At 50.3% G+C, this 20,869-nt stretch overlaps 7 protein-coding genes across 7 annotated transcripts; 4 read left to right on the plus strand and 3 right to left on the minus strand.

Moving 5' to 3' along the window:
* Positions 1-95: 95 nt before the first annotated feature.
* On the plus strand, positions 96-991 carry Asppvi_006786 (cytochrome b561 domain-containing protein; the record flags this gene model as incomplete). Its single annotated transcript, XM_043302684.1, has 4 exons — positions 96-228; positions 284-318; positions 373-435; positions 497-991. The coding sequence occupies 4 exons, from the start codon at positions 96-98 to the stop codon at positions 989-991; spliced, it is 726 nt and encodes a 241-aa protein (XP_043158619.1).
* Positions 992-1,344: 353 nt separating this feature from the next.
* Asppvi_006787 (putative serine--tRNA ligase DIA4) lies at positions 1,345-2,892 on the plus strand (the record flags this gene model as incomplete). Its single annotated transcript, XM_043302685.1, has 1 exon — positions 1,345-2,892. One exon carries the CDS (start codon positions 1,345-1,347, stop codon positions 2,890-2,892), a length of 1,548 nt encoding a protein of 515 aa, XP_043158620.1.
* A 462-nt stretch (positions 2,893-3,354) lies between these two features.
* On the minus strand, positions 3,355-5,082 carry Asppvi_006788 (BTB/POZ domain-containing protein; the record flags this gene model as incomplete). Its single annotated transcript, XM_043302686.1, has 2 exons — positions 3,355-4,539; positions 4,597-5,082. 2 exons carry the CDS (start codon positions 5,080-5,082, stop codon positions 3,355-3,357), a joined length of 1,671 nt encoding a protein of 556 aa, XP_043158621.1.
* A 1,155-nt stretch (positions 5,083-6,237) lies between these two features.
* Positions 6,238-8,250, plus strand: Asppvi_006789 (Zn(II)2Cys6 transcription factor; the record flags this gene model as incomplete). Its single annotated transcript, XM_043302687.1, has 3 exons — positions 6,238-6,730; positions 6,809-7,343; positions 7,404-8,250. 3 exons carry the CDS (start codon positions 6,238-6,240, stop codon positions 8,248-8,250), a joined length of 1,875 nt encoding a protein of 624 aa, XP_043158622.1.
* Positions 8,251-9,477: 1,227 nt separating this feature from the next.
* Asppvi_006790 (PDPK1 family serine/threonine-protein kinase) lies at positions 9,478-12,062 on the minus strand (the record flags this gene model as incomplete). The annotated part of the gene is made up of 2 exons (XM_043302688.1): positions 9,478-9,822; positions 9,879-12,062. The coding sequence occupies 2 exons, from the start codon at positions 12,060-12,062 to the stop codon at positions 9,478-9,480; spliced, it is 2,529 nt and encodes an 842-aa protein (XP_043158623.1).
* A 2,220-nt stretch (positions 12,063-14,282) lies between these two features.
* Positions 14,283-15,116, plus strand: Asppvi_006791 (uncharacterized protein; the record flags this gene model as incomplete). The annotated part of the gene is made up of 2 exons (XM_043302689.1): positions 14,283-14,891; positions 14,955-15,116. 2 exons carry the CDS (start codon positions 14,283-14,285, stop codon positions 15,114-15,116), a joined length of 771 nt encoding a protein of 256 aa, XP_043158624.1.
* A 1,612-nt stretch (positions 15,117-16,728) lies between these two features.
* Positions 16,729-18,667, minus strand: Asppvi_006792 (protoporphyrinogen/coproporphyrinogen oxidase; the record flags this gene model as incomplete). The annotated part of the gene is made up of 6 exons (XM_043302690.1): positions 16,729-17,316; positions 17,387-17,812; positions 17,882-18,232; positions 18,298-18,378; positions 18,439-18,508; positions 18,585-18,667. The coding sequence occupies 6 exons, from the start codon at positions 18,665-18,667 to the stop codon at positions 16,729-16,731; spliced, it is 1,599 nt and encodes a 532-aa protein (XP_043158625.1).
* Between the last annotated feature and the right edge of the window lie 2,202 nt (positions 18,668-20,869).

Here is a 20,869-nt window from a genome sequence, read left to right on the forward strand (position 1 = left end):
ACTACTGGTTGAACCTCTTATCTTTCTTCAATAACAAATATCTCGGTACCTCGAAGACCATCTGGAAGACGACGACTGGCCTCTGTAGTAATATCATGGCCTCTGCCACAGGAGTCCCTCAAGAACATCCCCAGACCATCGAGGCCAGAGAAGATGAGCCACTATTGGGTGGACCAGGTGCAGTAACCCAAAGAGAAAACGAATCTATTTACCGCAACTTGATCAAAGGTTTGTGCTGCTGAATGTGAGGTTGTCTGGCTTGATACTAATTCATCGGCTGCAGGGACTGCCGCTGTTGCTCAGTGCGGCATATTGATTGTAAGATAACATGGCTGTCTTCTGGTGTTTCCTGTGATTGACGCGTTTTCCTAGCTTGCGGCCCTCATCTGGGCTGGCATCTTCTCCCATCCTTTGATCTTCTTTTCTGCTCATCCGGTACGTTGATCGTAATATCGAGTTATAGATGATACTATGGGGAGATGCCTAATTTCTATAGCTGCTCAACTCCTCCGCTATACTTCTCCAAGTACAAGCCGCTCTTATTTTACAGCCAACCGCGACGCCGCAGCAGAAGCTCCTGGGCACTCGAATTCACTATTCGCTGCAAGCAATCAGCCTGGCTGCTTTCGTCACCGCATTTATTATTATCGAGATCAACAAAGGCGATCATCCGCGGCTGACATCGCCGCATGCTATCTTCGGACTAATCACCTACATCTGCATCATTCTTCAAGCACTGCTGGGACTTGTTCAGTATTTCTTCCCTGTCACGATCCTTGGCAGCGTTGATGCGGGCAAGAGACTGTACAAGTACCACCGCCATTTTGGATACTCGCTGCTTGTCCTGGAACTAGCAACCGTGGCAGCGGCAACGCAGACGACGTATAATGTGGATGTTCTGCACATTCCGCTTTGGGGAGTTCTTGTCGCAGCAGTGTTAATCGTCGCAGGAGTCGGTGCCAGAATCAAGAAGCATAAATTAGGCTTCTAGAGCGATTTGCCTTCCGATGATTTGCTAGTCCGAATGAAGGCAGATAGGAAACCCGACGCAGCTCGTCAATGCTTGCGCATTGCCGGGCCTGGATATCAATGGGAGAGATTCTGTGCAGGATATACTTCTCGCACCTGACACATATAATCTCCTTCTAATGGAAATACAGAGGAAATACATGACGGAATGCATCATATATGTAGTAGAAACGTTGGTAACTTGGTATCAAGACCATAAAAATTAGAATGCAGATTACCAAATTAGGAAAGGCGGCGACAGCTCAGCTCTTACCTTTTTCCTCCATCGGCCCATATCTCCCGCGCATTTATAACTTCCACGTCCCTCGGCCTGCCATGGCGTCGATTAAATCACCGTACATCTGCCTCAATTGCAGATTGACAAGCAGGCTCACCCGACGCAACTTCACTGCGTCTGCTCGAAACTCGGAATTGCTGCGTCCCGCAACCGCCCCGAAACCCTCCCCCGACATCAAACATATCCGCCAGAACGCAGAGCTCTACTCAAAAAACAGCGTGGATCGAAATTACCCGGCGCACGCTAATTATCCCTACAGAATCCAAGAACTGTCCGAAGAAGCAAGGCGTCTGGATCATGATCTCAAAACGCCGCGGTCCCGCATTAAACAATTGGAGAAGACCATAGCGAATCTTGCGGCATCCGCTCGACAAGATGGCGCATCCAGTGCCATTGAGGAAGAATTGGCATCTCTCCGGTCAGAGGCACAACAATTGAAGGATGAATCGCATGCAATGAATACCCGGAGAGCAACCTGCACCGAAGAAATCCAACGGCTCGCCCTATCCCTGCCGAACCTTTCCTCCCCCGAGACCCCCGTCGGAGACGACCCAAAGCTCGTCACATACATCAATTTCGATCCTCAGTCTCCCCCTGAATGGGTCAGCCGTCCAGACCCGTCTCGATCTCATGTCGCTATCGGCACCGCGCTCGAGCTAATCGATTTTACAAGCTCTGCGACCACCACAGGCTGGGGCTGGTACTTCTTGATAAACGAAGGGGCGCTGCTGGAACAAGCGCTGATCCAGTACGCCCTCAGCGTGGCCCGCAACCGCGGCTGGAGAGTGGTGTCGCCACCGTCGATTGTCTACTCCTACATCGCTGAAGCGTGCGGCTTCCAGCCCCGCGACCAGCACAACGAGCAGCAGATCTGGGCCATCGAGCAGAGCGACAAGGACAAGAGTAAGCCGCAGCGCTCCCTGACCGGCACAGCCGAGATCCCTCTGGCAGCCATGTACGCCGGCCGCGACCTCGACGCCTCCAACCTCCCGCTCAAACTCGTCGGTGCCAGCCGCTGCTACCGCGCCGAGGCAGGCTCCCGCGGCGTCGACACCAAGGGCTTGTACCGCGTGCACGAATTCACCAAGGTAGAACTCTTCGGCTGGGCCGATACCCTCCCCGCAACCAGCTCCTCGGACGACCTCTTCGCCGAGCTCCTGGACATCCAGACCGAGATCCTCACCGCCCTGAACCTCCCCTGCCGCGTCCTGGAAATGCCTACCACAGACCTCGGCGCCAGCGCCAGCCGCAAACGCGACATCGAGGCTCTCTTCCCGTCGCGGCTGCGCGCCCCTGCGGCCGGCAGCAACAGCTCCTCGCCTGACCTCGAGTCCGGCTGGGGAGAAGTCACCTCCGCCTCGATCTGCACAGATTACCAGAGTCGACGGCTGGGTACGCGTGTGCGCGGAGGCTCGGCGAAGGAATCTCGGTTCCCACACACTGTCAATGGGACCGCGATGGCCGTTCCGCGTGTACTGGCCGCTATCTTGGAGAATGGATGGGATGAGAAACGGAAGGTTGTTGTGATTCCGGAGGTGCTGCGGAAGTGGATGGGGGGGCTGGAGGTTATTGGAGAGAAGTTGTAGGTTTCATCGAGCGTCTCTGTATGAGTTATTCTCTCTCCTCCGGTGTATTATGCTGTACAATATGTAGAATACGTTGATCTGGCGCTCGTAAATATAACGACGGTCGCTGCTTTTGTTTACTGCAGGTGGATGACCTGCACAGGAGAAAAGCCGTTTAATATCTCGGATGTATTACAGCCTAACTAAGCTAATGAGCGGCTTTATCACACCACATTTGGACATCGAACATCACGGAAATAAAAGCAATTGCCCTTAGATAGGCAAATCAACGAAGGGAATGAACTAGAATCAGATGGCATAATATAGCAGGGGGTATCGTGATCATATCGGCATGACGAGAAACAACAATAAACAAAAAAGCTCCGCCATTTTCGCATACATCAGTGTCTGTGTCATTATTCATAATCAAATCATATGGGAAGTAAAAGCGTGGATAGGCATCATTAGTCGTTATTGTCTCCCTCAATCCCAGGGGATATCTTCATCCTCGACTTTCGTGCAGGTGAGATATGGCAACACGCCGAGCGCCGAGTCGCCCAGCTCGGTACCCTTCAGCTCCAACTCGAGGAAATTCCTCAGGAGCGGCTTAACGATTTCCCGGGCCAGCCGCTTGATTTCGTCCATTTTGCGCTCGAAACGTTTGAGGACGTCCCGGGTGTAGAGCGACTCTGCGGACGGGGTGGGGTGGACTTTGAGGAATTTCTTGAGTTCGTCATGCGAGAGGTAGGCTTGTGTCGAGGGCGAGCCTATGAGTCGGTAGACCTGTGCTGGGGAGAGAGGGGCCGAGGGAGGGGAGGCCCGTGAGATGATTTCCTGCGTGCGATGACTGCTTTGTGGACGGCGGCTGGTATTGTTGCTGGTGCTGGGGCTGGTGCTGGTGTTGATGTTTGCGCTTGTGACGGGCAGACGGTTCGTCGAGGGGTTTTTGAGGATCGGAGCCGGCGGCGGGGTGGTGTTGTCCACGAGCCACTGGCGGAAGAGGGAAACGGCGAGCCAGTCGAGGTATGCATTGGTAGGGGTGACGCGCTCGCCGCGCGAAGTGGTGAGCGTCAATCGCAGAAGCTTCGAGTCGACGCGCGCCCTTAGGTCTTCTAGATCCTCGACTTTGTCCTCGATGATGTCGAGAACCGAGTTCGGGAGGGGTGAGTATGAGCCGTTGCGAAGGTGCGGTAGTGCCGCGGGCCACTGGCCCACAACGTGAATCAGCGCCTCGGAGAAGATGACCCGGCTGCGCGCGAGGTACCCCAACTTGAGGTAGCTCGGGGGATATTTGGCAATCTGCTTGAAGAGTCGAGATCCAAATCCGAGGAGATGATGGTCTACTCGAGGTCCAGTAACCGCCAAGGCATCGTACATGTCGGCAAGCGCAAGCAGAGATCGGCACTCGGCATAAGCAGTCGCGATGTTGACGCTATTGAGAAGAGGAGGGTAGTTGTAGAACAGGCGAAACAGATTGTCATAGTCACGGATGATCGGATCCATCTCCACAGTTGCTGTATTTGCCGTATGAGGCAGGTTGACAACGGATTGCATCCCTGCTAGATTTGCCATTGATCGGATGAAGCCAGTTTGTGCGCTCGAAGGTTTGGTCATCGACGGGGGAAAGTGGACGGCATCGCTCCCTATGACGTTGGAAAACGTTGGCTGCTGTATTCTCATATCGTCGTCAGTTGTTGGACTTGCATTAATATGGTTCAGACTGACCTTTTGGACAAGTATAGGCTCTTCGTCTTCCGCCCTATTTTCCCAATCCAGCTCGTATCTCCACCTCCTCTTTTCTGGCGGAACCCCACATGCGCCGCTCTCTGATTGCGCAAGGGTTGATCCGTTGGATAGCGACGAGTTATCCTCGCTGATCCGGGACATTATCCCCGTATCGATGTGCTGAGGCCTCGCTGTGCCCTGTTGCGACCATCCCTCGCTTGTGCTGGCCTCGAAGAACCCGGAGCATTGCGCCAATATCAATCGATGCAGAAGATAGCGTCGTTCCTGTCCACTGGCGCGTATCACGATCTCAACATCACCGGTGTGGGTGAAGATTGGAAAATCATTCTGGGATTGATAAGAAGGACCACCATGATGGGACCGACTCGAGCGATGGCGGCGACCGCTATGCGAATGACGCGACACAGAAGAAGGTGCGCTTTGCATCGGCGCAGAGCGATCAAGAACTTGGGCTTGAGAGACCATTTCAACTGCGGAAGTGGAAAAAGGCTTGATGATCATGGCCTCCGTTTCGAGCTCAGCTTTCATGCGCTTGGGAGACCACTAGGTGACAGACACCAGAGAGAGCAGCGTGCAGCATTCATTTAATATCGACAAACTCAACAGAAGTCAAGCGATCTGGCTGAAAACAGGGAACAAAGGGATTGACTGCTTGATAAGATCGTACTAAAGAAAGTTAACCGCGTTTGTTGTGATTTTTAGTGGATTCCCCGCTGCGATATGTTGCGCCCCTCGTGGAATGGATAAGCCGAGTGATTTCCGTGGGGAGACTAAGGCGAGACTAGAAAGTATCTAGATAGACGATGCGAGATGAAGGCCCGGGACAAAGAGACCATTAGCAAACTTCAGAAGCTGAAACAAGAGACGGGCGCGGTACTCCGTAGCAGTCAAGCAAATATCCACACAAAGGCACAACATCTAGAAGTACATACAGAGTACGTCTACCTAAGTAGGTACCTGCTTGGTAGACTATGTACGGGGCTTCCGTACCATGGAAGATCGATTCCACAACACAGTGGGGTAAATTACATCCCTTGTTTTCTTCTACAAAATAAACTACCTTTCAAGCATAATCTAGGAAATTAAGAATCTTTCAATATTACCATTAGGTTGATGGTGATACAATATCCTTGCGGGACTACACAGTACATGTGTAGACCTTCTATAAAAAGGAATCTGATACCTGATTTATGTACTGAGGCGTATGAAACAAGGCCAGTGTTTTGATCTAACCCACTTCAGCGTAACTAAGATAGCTTATGATGATTGATGACTCATCCGATAGCCTCCAGCAGTCAGTTAACTATCGATATGGAAATATTAATCGTCATCGTCGAACTTCTCCTTTCATGTCTCCGTCCAGGCGTCGGATACCCGTCATCTCAAAGAAGTATCCTGCGGAGCATTCATTCTTTACTTGAATTGACAGTCTCATCCACGTCAAGAAATGGTTTGGTGGTTTGAGAAAACGTCCACGGCCTTCGACTTTTCCTGACACCCTGCTCAATGATGGCGAGTGTCATGCTTGGATATTCTCGTCTCGGTTGTACAGGATAGCAGTCCGTCCAACATAGCATAAGGTAGCGCTACCAGCCGCTAATCTATGACATCTCTCAAGTCATGACCAAAGGTTGTTACACCTGCCGTCGCCGCCGCATTATCTGCGACAATGGCCTCCCCACTTGTCGGAAATGTCGGGATGCGGGGAAGGAGTGCCTGGGATATCGTAAACCTCTTGTCTGGGTCAAGGGTGGTGTTGCTAGTCGAGGAAAGATGATGGGACGCAGTTTTGACGATGTCATGGGTACTGCAACTGCTCAAAAGACTGATATCCACGATGCGAATACCACAATCGCCGACGGTGCGATGCCACCGCCCACCACGGAAGCTCATGCTCCAATTGAATCGGACAGACTTGCGGCATGTAGGGCGGATGAAACGTCAAGTGCGTCAGATATTGAGCCTATCAGTGAGGCTGTAATAAGCACCGCTGGCGGCTTGGTCTCCACACAATGTACTACTCCTGCTGCTATCTATATCCCGGCGCCTTGGGGACTGGTGGACCCTGTGTTGAAAGACCTCAGCCCGCTGTCAAGGTTCTACATCCTTCACTGTACGTCATTAATTCCTCCTGCCTTCCTGCCTTCAGTAAAAGATGTGGAACTGTCTAACAATTTACCGCCTTTTTCAGTCAACCAGCATCTAGTGAGCTATCTTGCGTTGTATTCCGATGTCCGAAATCCGTACCGTGATTTGACCTTCTTGGTTGGCGATTCCCCTGTCCTCGCCCATTCTCTCGCTGCCACAGGGGCACTACATCACGCAATCTTGACAAACCGTGAGTTCTCGTTGCCCTGGTCCTCAGACACTGCGGGAGATGGCGGCGCGGCACTCTCTTCAGAAGAGGTGGAGCGAGCTGTGATCAGCTCCATGGCCAGGCGTCCATCTTCCAAGGACTATGAGCACTTTCTTGGCTTCAAGCAACGCGCTCTTCGTCAGCTTTCGCTTGACATTTGTGATCCAGTCATGCGTAACGACAATCGGATCTTGGCAGCAATTATGGTTCTCGCTCTCATGGACGCCATTGAATCAGGAGACGGTGCTTGGAAGTATCATTTGGAAGGGGCGAAGAAATTACTCAAGAGCCGGCAACAATCAAAGTCTCCGATTCCGGCGCAGGGCATGATGAACTGGCTGGACACCTTTGCCATTGATGGTTGTCTCCTGTAGGTCTTCCCGCTTCGTCAATCCATCTACTTAGACTAGGGCTGATCAATAGTTGCCAGAATTCAGCTAATGGGATCCACCCTTGCGCGTCCCGGCTCTCTCACGCAGCCTTTCTATTCCTCCACTATGGGCCCAGCGGTTCTAAAGCGTTTAGAAGAGACCTCCTGGGTTGGTTGCCCAGCCTATCTGCTCGAAGTCATCTTCTTCGTCGAGGCTGGGCATTTTGTGGCGCCTGACAAGGATCCTATCTCGCAACACACAATGTCGTTTTCCTCGGTCTTCCTGCCCGACGACTCCAAGCCGCTCCAATCTCCTGAGGCCCTCCTCGGACACATCCAAGCCTTTGACCCAGTTGCGTGGGCCGAATCAATGCAGTCTTGTCTTTACCTCGAGGATCTATCGATGCGCATCGCCCTCGCCACCATCTACAAGGCCGCCGTCTATCTTTACGCCAGCCGCGTCCTCTCCCGCCCACGGTCAGAACGTAATTCGACAATTACCGCCTCGTTCAGCCTTCCTCCAGATCACGGCGCAGTAACCAACCTCCTCATCCACCAGATTGCACTCATCCCGGTCGCCGATCCACACTTCAAATGCCTTATCTGGCCCACGTTCATCGCGGGCGCGGAATGCCGCGACCCCGCGCACCGCCCCTTCCTTCTCGAGAAACTCCGCGCGCTTTACTACGACATCACGAGCGTTAACGTCCGCAACGCAGCGTGGGTGCTCAGCCTGATGTGGCGCAAACGCGATCAACGGCGCGAGGAGCGTAACAGGCGACGTGCAGAACAGGACGAGCTCTTCGACAAGTCGCCCCGCTCGCCCTTGACGACTGACTATGACGACGATGATTTTGATTGGATACAGGAACTGGATGATTCAAGAATTGATTGGCTGTTTATATAATACTTTTTCTCCTTGCTTGCTTAAGTAGCGTCCCTTTCGTCATGCTCATGAGTACATATTTGCATATCACGTGACTATGCCTAGTATATAGACAAATTTAAATCTAAGAGGGTTGTAAGTGATCAATTTGCAGACCTGGTGATATTTATCTTTTAAGTGTCTATCGTGTCACTCTTTGAATCAGTAAGATACAATTGTTTGATTTGTCCAACTCCCAGCAGTGGCAACTGTGAAAGCAACCCCTGTAATAGACCAAAAAAGTAGAGCAACTATTCAGACAATAGGGGCCAAACATCATGCTCGACTATATGATCGCATTGACAAAAGCTATGTAACAGGAACAGCAATGTGTATGCATGGGAAGAGACAGGATCTGAAGGAAATGAGGAAAGGAGAGATGTCACCATTTGGATAAAGGAGGATGAATTACCATAGAAGAGAAGGGGAAGAGATGAAGGGGGAAAGAAAAGAAAGATCTCGAGAACCAAAAAGCCCGCTCAGTGTAACAAACCGAATGGTATAATAACAGAAAAGCAACCCGAGGCAGCAAAAGAGCAAAGGTAGGAGCCAATAGTCAGAGAGAAGTCGTCCACTTGCACGGACTTATGCTGCTCCATGATTAAGCAGAACTTCTGCTCGACCAGGCTTTAGAGTCCTTTTCCCGTATATAGCTCGGGAGGTCGGCGGAGTAGAGTAGGTACGGCGGAGAAGAGAAGTCAAGAAAAAGAGGCAGATGAGAAGAGAAGACAGCAAACATCAAACAGTACGATCGAGCGACAGATGCATACGCCTGCCAATCTAGATGCAGCAATATCAATTCGAAAAACACGCTCATCATTGCAGAAATGCAATATCAAAGTAGATCTTTCAACCAGACAAAGGGAATTCTTACAATTGTGCACAAAAGAGAAGCGATGAAATGATCAGAGGAGAATATACGGCTGGAGAAGGCCACATGTGAATCTCGGAAACCCACAAGTCAAAACGAAACATGCCAAGCAAGAAGAACATGTATAGCGTCTACCGACATCGTTTCGGGGGGCGCAAATATCGCCGTCGTCATAGGGTTGGGTCGAGGGAAAAGAGGCGACGGAGGTTTGGGGGCTAATAGCTAGGAAACCGGCTCGAAGAGTAATGGGACCGACACCAGAGAAACCCAATCAGCGGAGGGTAGACCCTTCGAGAATGAATTGATAATTTGTCATCATCAACGATAGGAAGAGCTGCTCAGAAGACTGCCGCCAGTCCGTTCTTAGAATGGCGTCTGCTGAATCTTTTCCGCCCTTTGACTGAATCAGAGTCGTTAGGCTGATGTTTGACCAAAGTTGCGCGCCCAGACGGGCCGCCCTCGGATTGAAGCTCCGAGCTTCGGTCCAGTGTGTTAGCGTGGCTGGATAATCCAGAAGACAAATCTCTGAATGCCTCATCAGAGTACGACCCATTGCTCTGTTGAGCGAGAGCCATCTCTTTCGCACGGTCTAGCGTATCCACCCATTCTTGGACAGATAACGCCGTCGCACCCATGGTACTCGATGACGGCTTGGGGTCTTCAAAGACGAGATGTTTGTCGCGCTGCACGCATGAAACTTAGCAAGAGAAAGCTTGAATGGAAGTAACGATCAACATACCGTATCTACAACCCAACATGAAAACCCTTTCGAATCCGTGGCACTACGATACGACGTCCCTGGCGCGAGCAGAGAAAGCTCCATCTTGGCTTTCTTGTCGTCCCCTCCGGCTGCAGCCATGATGATCCGCCCTGAGGAAGTGATCATAACCAAACGCTGCCGCTTCTTTGTCGTACTACCGCCGAAGAACCGCGAAAACTTTTTCGGAGCCTCGATCTCACCGCCCCCATTCTTCGAGACAGGACTATGGCTGGCGGGAGAGCTAAGGACCAACCAGTTTCCTAATTTGAGTATTCTTTCGTTGGTCTTGGTCAGGACGGGGGACCACTCAATATCAAGTTGACTCGGAGGAGGTAGTTCTGTTACCAATCTCGGCACTAATCGGGCGTTGGAATTGGGAGCGTTCGAAGGTGCCGTCGAGATAACGGGGGGGAAACTGTCATTGTCACCACCCCCATTGAGCTTGATGGGCTCGCGAGGTGGAGGCACGTACGCCTTGAGACGGGGTGCTTTCCGGGTCCATAAATCCGAGCCCCAGTTCACGCCTTGGAAAAACTCATGATTTTTAATATGTTCAATCGGGAGACGCCTAGCCGGGTCAAGGACCAAAAGGCGCTCGACGAGGTCTCGAGCAACCGTAGGGAAGCCCACAGGAAATTCGTACTCAAGCGCGACGATTTTTTGAAAAGTCAGGTACTCGTTCGCAGCTTTGAACGGAGGACGGCCGGCCAGGAGTTGGTAGATGATGCAGCCAAACGCCCACAGATCACTAGCCTTGCAGGCATTCTTGTCCGTCAAAAGCTCTGGACTGACATACTCTGCCGTACCGACGAACGAGCTTGCCCGTTCATCTTCCGGGATCTCAGAGGAGTCGAGTGGTGGCATTCCGCTTGAGTTCTGGTCGGTCGTCCTTTGATTATTAAGGATTTTTGCCGTGCCAAAGTCAGTGATTTTGATGTACATTTGGCTGTCCAGAAGAACGTTCTCTGGTTTCAAGTCGCGATGAATTACGCCGCGTCTGTGCATGTAGTCGATCGTGTCGAGAATCTGAGCACCGTAAAACCTTGTGCACTCTTCATCAAAGGTAGACATCCGCTTCAACACTCCTAGCAATTCGCCCCCCTTGCAGAGATCTAGCACGAAATATAACGAGCGCTCATCCTGAAAGGTGTAGTAGAGTCGGACAATGCCGGGGTGGTCTGTGAGCCGATTCAGTGTATCCTTCTCAATGTTGACGTATTTCACCTTCTTCTCCTTAATGATGTGACGTTTGTCGAGAATCTTGATCGCATATTCCTTCAACGTCTGACGATCCGTCGCTAATACAACAGTACTGTAAGAACCCTCTCCCAGTGTCTGTCCGAAGGAGAAATCACGGACCCCCTTTTTGATATACCGCGCGACCGGCTTGCCATTAGCGTCAATTTCTTGCCTCACGGAGACAGCTGCACCGCGCTCTTGCCAGTCTTCACTGCTCGTTGGCGGTCCATTTTCCATGCCGTAAGGGGACCCGGACAGTTGTGAGGCTCCTCCGCCACGTGCGTGAGCCCGTGAGGACTGACGCATTATTGGCCCGTTCCCAGGGGCACGATGCGCGGACCGGTAAGAGCGGTCACTGTGACTGTTATCGCGCACTGGAACTCCAGCTTGATAGGCAGCAGAACCACCTCGGGACTCCGCACGTGCTAGACTTTCCGAGGCGGAGGAGGCAGCAGAATCCGTACGAATACGATAGGAGCCTTCGCGGGCTAATGTCGAGGAGGAACCGTTCGGATAGAAAGCGGATAGAGGGCGCGAGGAGGAGTTCTGAGGAGGTTGTTGTTGCTGCTGCTGTTGATGTTGCGGCGTATAGGGGAGGTACTGCGGAGTTTGGTGCTGTGGTAGATCTGAAGGAGAGAGAAGGGCAGAATTACAGTCGTCGGAAGATTTGGAGTAGTTTTCAGGAAATGGGGGGTTAGAAGACTCTTGGTCGTGCTCGTTCGAGGTTTGTATTGACGTCGATCGCATCGTCGACTCGCGCTCTAGGTCTGGAGCCGGAGCTGGAGCTGGTTCTGCCGCCGTGGTTAAGGTACCGGCACCCGGAGTTGGAGTCGCTGTATCCTCCGATGAATGCAAAGAGGAATCATCTGGATTTGCAATCCGTAAGCCCCCCAAGGACTGGGAGAGACTCAAATCCCCGTCCATGATGGGCACGGATGGCGGATGGCCCGTTACGGACCCAGGTTGCAATGGAGAAATTGAGGTAATGCGAATCGGGACTCGAAGGGGAAAGCTTCGATCTAGGCGGAGGTAGCAAAGAAGAGAGTGATTTAAGGTGGAGTTGCAGAAGCCACGGACACCGTAGTGGCCTCAAGGAGGAAGAAGGGGTTGTGGATGGATGCAATACGGGTAGAATGTCGAGAGAAGGGAAATATTAGTCGCCCGTTTCGTTAGTGAATGGACTTGGAGAGGGGTGGCCGACGGACTATGGCGGCGGTCGGGGGAGTAGTGGGTGATGCATGATACAGCCAAAGCAACCACGAAAGATAAAAAGGGGGAGCAGCAGGTCGACGTTGAGGAAGACAAAAGCGAGAGAAGGAAACAGAGAGAGTAGCAATCAAGAAGATGGGAAAAGGAAGGTCATAAGCCAGAGAAATGAGAAAAGTAGTCAGAGGAGGGGACCAAAAAGATAATAATAACAAGAACTCAGTAGCGACGGAGCGGAAGAGGCTGAGTCGGGTTGGGGCCCAAATGAGCGAGATTGGCGGAGGACTGCGACGACAAGACAAAAGAGAAAAGAATGCTGGAGACTGAAAATTCCTTGTAAGGTAATGATCTTATTTTTGACCTCGAGATGAACTTGACTAGATTATTTGCTACCGTAATTGCACTGGTATAGATAGACTACCTACCTACTGACAATTTGGCTGTGCCTGATGTATATTGATGCCTGGGGTATCAGGCAGAAAGCATCTCACGGAAGGAAGTGATGCCACATTCGGCCTTGACGTATGCGTATGCAGTGGATAGCTATCTCATGATGTGCACTACATCCATCCTCTCACAGCGAAGTATTAGACCCCATTCTAGAGTGGTTCTATCGGGCTATGTCATTGACAAGCATGTTATCGACTACGAAGTTGCCCTATTCTCCGTAGACGCAGGGTAACTCAAACTACATAATAGACTCGCGGCTCCTTCCCAGCTTATCTCTAGATCGCGAATGGACTTCCTGCATTTGTTCAAATGGCGTCGGGTAAACAAGTATCACGGACAGATTCAGTGCACTCTGACGGCTAGTCATCGTCTGCGTCAATATTTCTCCCTTGTATGCCTTGACCCTCCTCCGTTTTAGCGAAATCCACCACGAACCGTCATGATTCGGTTCGGACAGACATCCATAGTTCTCTCCGAGAAAGACATTCAATATCACCTTGAAAGAACCATTCTCCGCCAGAAAACTCGAGTCTCCCAGCTGCCCCAACCGCACGTATATCACCGTGCCGTGGACTGTGCTGGCGCAGCTTTCATAGACTCGAAAGTTCCCTTCATTGCCTCTATCTCAGATTGCGAGGAGCAAGAGTCGTTTTCAAATTCAATATCCGATGCAATTAATGACACTAGGTGGTTACAGGAGGATATTCAGGACATCCATGGCTCGTCTGCATTGCCATCAAATGACAAAGAAACCCAATGTGGATTACAGGCATCTCAGATGAAAAGAACTGCCCTGGCGCAGGGTCTGAGTGAGACGGAGAAACTAACAKGTAGACTTCATTGCAATTGCAATCAGAATTCCTTAGTTGACGGCAATCTCCATTTGACAGACGGGATTGCCAGGTCTCATCAACATACCGACTGTTTCTGTGGAACTAGCCTGCTAAATGAGCCTGTTAGTTTACAAGCTTCGTCTTCAAAAGCTATAGACAAGTCAAGTCTTCCATACCAGCAATCGATCTCACCAGTATTGCCAAGGGCTCCTTGTGATTTGACTCAAGAAAGAGGACCTAGAGCGTTCCGGAGTTCACAGGACTTCACCAGCTCAAGCTTTCGCCACGCAAAAACATGTTTACTTGAACTTGACCCTCGAGAAATATTTTCATATTCACTTCGACTCTTTGGTCAACGCTCACTTACTGCCCCAAGGCATTCCCGTTATTCTGAATCTCTAGACTCTTCTGACGATCCTCAACCCACCAATTCTTCTCAAATTGGGATTCCAAGTAACACAGTTGACCTGAGACTGCAACCATCGCACTCAGTCAGCTTCCCTGCGGCTCATTACGTTAAAAAAGAGTTGACTGTTCCGAGAAGCTTGATGGAAGACTACTCGAGAAAACCGAGCGAAGTCAACGGACATCGTCGGGTCCAAACCCTCCCAAACGTGAGTGTGACTATTCCCAAACCAAGACATTTTGAATTGCGATGTCTCATCAGAAACAGGTTCAAAATAACAACACCGACGATACCCTGCGTGTAGCCGACGCTCCGACTGCCCCAGTGGCCTCGAACGAGCATAAGATATCCGAACATGTTGAGCAAGGACCAAAACCTGGACTAGCTTCAGCGCAGGGTGAGAGCGTTGGGGATATTTTTAGACGCCGCATGAAGGACCATCGTCGCTTGAGGCGCTGGAAGGCTTGGTTTGAGGCACAGCAGATCTTCATAAATACTACTGGGAAGCAGTTCGCCGCAGAGAATCAAGGACAGGGGCCCGTCCTCGTGCCAGAACCCGCTTGGTTGCATCGGCAAGCGGCTCTCATGGGACAAGAGGCGGTTCGCATAGCACAGCAGGTGCCTTATATGGAACAGCAGCCGGCCTTTGAAGAACAGACTGCCTTGAACTCTGATACGCCTCAGCATGGCAATCGAGTGGCAGTCACCGATGAAAATCGCATGCCTGCTCCAGAGGAAGCCCTACTTGATGGTACAGATCCGCCACCACTCGCAAGCTCCAAGCAGTCTCTTGCAGAGTACCTGATCTTCAAGAAAAGACCATGTGCGAGGCGCAGAAACTCCGAGCCAACGGATATTGTACGTATCCTTTCTATGCAATCTCAGAAGTCCGTGTTGCTGACCTGTGGCTGTTTAAAGAAGAATATTCTTCATCTCACGGCATTTGAAAATTCAGCTGCCTTTCGCGACTACATCGACGCTACCACTGCCGAATTGGACGATCCATTTGCTCAGGATGACGCGACCGATTTTGGACTCCTTGCATTGAGAGACAGGCCGGTTGCCGAATGGGGCCGTGACTGAAAGAGTATGCATCAAACCAACATTTGGTTTATGGAGAAGCCTTCAAAAAGTTGATATGGACTATGCGAGTACCCAACTGCGGTCTTAACTGTAACGAAGTCAAATACCGAAGTTTGCAGAAGCAGTACATGTGTTTAGTAGATTGGCGGTATTATTGGTAGCCCCAGTCCCATCTTTAACATTGTAGCTCCTGCTAGCTCTATATACTTCATACATCTTCCTTCAGAACATCAATTTGTGGATCTGTACTACGTAGAGAGATACATCCATAGGTTTCACGCCATCATGACTAGACAACAATCCTAAGCGCGAATCCTACATGCTCTACTGTAAACCTTAGCTTCAGAATCTCACATAAAAAGAGGAACACCAGGTAGAGACTTGATACGTGTTTCGATCTATTTTTGTATAATTTTGAGACACTGCCTCTGGTTCTAACTGTTGCCTACATATTTAAAGTACCTCTCTAGATGGCTAAGAATTATTTGGAGACTTAGCCATCAAACCCGTCTCCATACCTACGCGTCCCGTGCCCATGACTCCAACAAATCATGGCAAATCTCAAAGTGGCCATTTGCCACAGACTGACGGAGACTTGAAAGTGAGACCGTAGATCTACCCAAAGCAAGCTTGCATTCTGGAGATCACTCTGATTCCCTTTAAGGATTAGACTATTTTCAGATTAACCACCGTCATGTTTCATCTTTTGTGACAGGTTGATAGGCTGACAACTGATTATATCATTGCCCCCTGGACGCGTGTTGCTCGCAGTCACGGATCCATGGGTGACGCCGTCGGGGCGGCGCATTCTAACGTTATTTTGGTCCAATCGGGGGCTTATGCAGATTACGGAGTACATCATCCGCTACCTTACAGGGCGCACGTTGCAGGATGCAGTCAGTCTTGTGGCTTGCGAGTTTGTGATGACTACCTTACCTAACTAATGTTTATGTGGCGAGCACTGTCATTATCATTTATGCAGTATTGCTGTCGTATCTTAGTCTGTGGCGTCAGGATGGAACTAAAAAAGCTCTTAAGTACTGCACAGCACCTAAAGTAGAGAGACTACCTTAGATGGCCATACTGATCCTGATTGGCCATTGCGTACTCCCTGAAGCATTGTGACTCTGTGATAGCTGGAAAAAATGAATATATGGTTGAAGACCACTGGAAGATGTACTGTTTATCCTGTCTTTCGTAAAGTAGGTTGCTTCAAACTGAGGGATTATATTCAGTTGATTAGTGATATATCGTAGTAGGGTAAGAAGTCTGGTAGGAGCAGCTTTATATCGTAGAATAATCCCATGCCAAACAAGCCAGTCAAAGAAGGATCAGAATGATCGAATTCATCAGAATAAAGGTATATAATAGATGCGAGGCAAGTCTAACAACATGATTTATATCTGGTATAACGAGAATGGTAAAGGGGCAAAGGTGGTCGGAAGAAGAAAGTAAGGTGATGGCAAAGAAGTTCTCGGACGTCTCGAAGTAAAAGCAAAATGCTCCGTTGTTCCCAGTCTTGCCTCTAGATTTTTCCCGTTGAAAACATAATTCAGTATTAAGATTGACATAGTTTGATCAAAACCATCATGGTACATGAGAAAGGAACATTTTACTGGGCCTTGCTCTTGGCGAACGCCTGAGCACCGTCCACCAGACGTCTTTCAGTGTTTTGACGGCCGTTGACGAAGTCAGGGTAGTTAAGAGTGAGCTCAACAGCACCGTTGACAATGTTGTCGACGGCTTCGACACCCAGCATGAAGGAGTGGTCCTGGTTGCCAACCTCGTAGCGCCAGCTACCGAAGCGGCCACGAGACCAGATCTCCTTGTCTTGCAGCTTGGGCAGGATCTGAGTGAGAGCACCCTCACGCTCCAGTGTGGGGGTGGGGTAGCCGTGGTCGAAGCGACGGTGGTAGGTGGAGACAATCTCGTCAGTGGGCTGCAGCATCTCGGTATTGACGAGACCCTGGATGCAGTCGGCCAGGAGAGTCTCCTGGTTGACGGGCTTCATAGAGGACTCGGAGACCTCCAACATGATGGACCAGTAAGGGCCCTCCTTGGCCTCAGTGCTCTTGGGCTTGGAGCCATCGGCAAGTTGCATGGTGGGCAGCTTCTTCGAGGCCTCAGGCTGGTTGTAAGGGGAGTAGTTGGAGAAGATGGTGGCACGGTAGAAGGGGCAGTTGTCCTCAGGGAAGTAGAGCTGGAACAGGCCATACGTTAGCACGAAAAGCAGAGGTTGAAGGACGATTAGGCCGATAGTATCAACTTACCCAGCACTTGTCACCGATTCTCTCGGGGCGTGAGCCACGAATACCAACACCAATGACGTGGGTGGAAGAGTAGAAGAGCTGCTTGGTGAGACCGACGAGCTCCTGGTCGTTCATGGCCTCGGCCAGGAAGTCCACAGACATGGTGGAGACAAGCTTCTTGTAGCCGATGGTGGTACCGTCCTGCAGTGTCACCGTCTTGTTGTTGGCATTGACCTTGGTAACCTTGCCCTTCTCACCGAAGCGGGTCTTCTCCTTAGGGAGAGTGTCGGCCACGGCAATCCAGATACCACCAGTACCGCCACGAGCGGGGAAGCGGAAGGTAGCGTTGGGACCCCAGTTACCAGCGGTCTTGCCGAGGATAACGTTGGTCGTCACGGCCTTGAGGTTGGGAGCAGCAACACGCTCACCGAGCCAGGCGCATTGCATCTAGAACAGAAGCCATCAGCCCATTTGTTCTCAAATCATGACAACCTGATGTCCGATTTTCAAACGTACCTTTGTAGTGGGCACAGCCCAGACCTTGAAGTTGTAGGGTCTCATGAAAAGGTCGGCGATACCGGTGCCCATCATGCGAACAATCCACTCGTCAAAGGTCTTGGGCTTGGTGCTGGCGACACGAGCCTCAAGAGCGGCATCGATCATGCCATCGATGCACTTGACCTGCTCCTCTTTGGGAAGCATGGAAATGTTGTTCTGGAAAGGATAGGGGACCCATTGGCCCTGGCAGCGAACGTAGGAGATACGCTGGTGGCTGTACCAATCATCCTCCTTGGGAAGAGCCTCATCCAGGCAGTCGTCGAAATACTTGTAGTGGGAGAAGATGACGTGACCACCGACATCGTAAAGCTAAGAATTTATTAGACCGTACATCTCGAATCCGGGAACGATTGTCTTGTCAAGGGTAAACGTACGAATCCCTCGGGGGTAACATCGGTGGAAGCAAGACCACCAGGAGTCTCGTTGCTGTCAACGATCAACCATGAGGGGCCATCCTATTGTTGACATCAGTTGTGCGATCAATTGCGTTGCGACACCGAGACTGAAGGACGTACGATCTGGTTCAGACGTTTGGCAGCACCCAGACCAGTAGGGCCGGCACCAATGACGAGGACGTCGACGGAGCTGAAGAAAACAATGTAAGTTTCACCGCAAGAAAACACCATACCCCTGAAGAGCTTCGGGAGGGCAAAGTCCTTACATATCGGGGTGGGTCATCCTGCCTTGTAGGATATCCTGGAAGCTGGGAACGCGATTCAAAGTTCTGCGAGCGAGACTAAGCATAGAAAATGCCAAACTGCAGGAGACTGCAGAATATAAAGGAAAGTGAGCGAGAGAGTTTGGGATGAAGACAGGAAGACGGTGAAGGAGGAGGAGGACAGGAAAGATAGGTGTATCGCAGAGCGGTCGGAACGAAACGTGACAAACAAGCTGTGGGGAACGGCTGTTTCAAATTAAAGCCCTGAGGCCAATCAATATCCAAATGCCCCAGCAGTGGCAGGTTGTACCTTAGTTGAGCCCTGAAAGGGGGAGGGGGAAAAAAAGGGGAAATTGGCCACCATCCAAAAAATAATAATAATAATAAAAATGATAATATGCAATTAAAAAAAAAAGGAAAAGGAAAAAAAATATATTGAAGAATGATTTTAGAAATGGACCGGAAACAACTGGGTAGGTTGAAGGATCTGTTATCAGCAATTTATTGTTGCTCTAATTTTCTGGGCCTACCTAAAGTGCCCTCACTGCCCTGAACCCTACTACTACCAACCACAACTGTCTCTTTATGCCATCTGGGAATTTACTATCATCTTGTTGGATAATTTCACTACAGTATCTGGTGAAGGCCTGTACCTTATTATTGACGTACCTAATATTCAACCCTCAGCAGGGCTCTATACTGTAGTTAGTTCTGTAAATGGCCACAGAGACCGCTTGGTTGTACCTCCATATCTAACCCCATTAGTATGACTACCTTAAGTCTACGTTTCCTAAATAAAGACATTGGTCTTCTCCCGGCAGCTACACAGATGTGACTAAACCCTTTGCAGGTCACAATAATGATGATAGACAGATAGTAGTCCAGCTGCTTGCGACGTTGAAATTATTCGCTTATCGCCCAATCCCAGAGCAACACAGGCACATCATCTTTATCTCAATGTCCAACCCAAGATCTATCTGCGCTCCGCAGCTTAGTGATGCTTATTTCGGTGGCAGGTTCCTCCGTAACTCCGTAGATGCTGGGGGCTGGAAGCTGGAGACCTCAAGAATGTCACTTGCGGCTCCATATCAGACCTGGTGACCGCTTCAAGATCTGATCGTTTATGGCAACAGGAGCAAGGAGGGCGAACAGCCCTTCTTAATTCGTTACAGATAGGGAGAAGTTACCTTCTATATTGGGCTTGTTCTTCTCCGTGTTAGCAACGGTCGTTGATCGAATAAACCCATTTTTATGTTTTCATGACCAGCCTCATGAGAGGGCTGTCAGTTCTAGCAATCGCTTCCATCCGGAAGACGTAGATTGTATAAAGCCCTACAGCCGCGATTTGCTTCAATCATTTCAAGGAGTAAGTCGAGGATGTCAGTCCTAGAACTCCGTATCAATAATGAGAGATATTCCCCTGTCCACTTCAAAGGAGCCAAAAGGAAAGAGAATCAGAGATGATCATCCTCTACTCCGTATTCCGGTAGACTAGATAGGCACTGAACAAATCCTCATCGACTATCCATGATTCTTTGGATGGACCAGCATTCGAGACATCCTGGTCCTAGCTCGATGCTCGGAAACTGATAGCTTGGCAGATCCAACATAGAGGCTGGTTGAGAGAGAAAGGGTCCCACCGATTAACTTCTCTGGGAAGGGAAACACTAATTATTATTGTAGATCTTCTTCCAGAAACTGTGCCAACCGTTGATCAACTTGATTATGTCCGTGTTTCATTGGTATTGACTGATGACGAGGCGTCAGGGACCTACTCCGTAGTACTAATACTAGTACTAGGCACATGTATCTCAGAGATGCCACCTCCGTACTATCCTACCCATCGGCTATCAGGGCCACTGCTGTTTTTGTTTCCTGCATTGGATGACGCAGTGGTGGCAGTGGCTTTATAGATCCATTGAAATCCTTTGCTTGCCTGATTTTCGAGCAACCGCGGAGACTTGGGAACTAATATACGTCGCGATGCTTACATGGCATGATCAAGTATTCGGGGTCGTTGGTAGAGTATATGCTCTCTGTAGACACTCCATAGCCTGTGCACAAGAAGACAAGCACTGCAGGCACTCGGACACTCAGAAATCAGATCCTCGTGGGTCCGTGACTGATCGTTTCCAATTTCATTACCCATGTCCTTGTTCTCAGCTGGGTCCCTGATAGACTACTTTAGGTAGGTGAAGGTTAGTGCAAGCCACAAGAAGTCGGGTACTTGCGACACCAGGGAACCAAGGCGTGATAGCGTCAGGCATTCAAAGCTCATTGGACTGAGA

This window comes from Aspergillus pseudoviridinutans (genome assembly GCF_018340605.1).
Source record: "Aspergillus pseudoviridinutans IFM 55266 DNA, scaffold_4, whole genome shotgun sequence".
NCBI classification, from domain to species: Eukaryota; Fungi; Ascomycota; class Eurotiomycetes; order Eurotiales; family Aspergillaceae; genus Aspergillus; species Aspergillus pseudoviridinutans.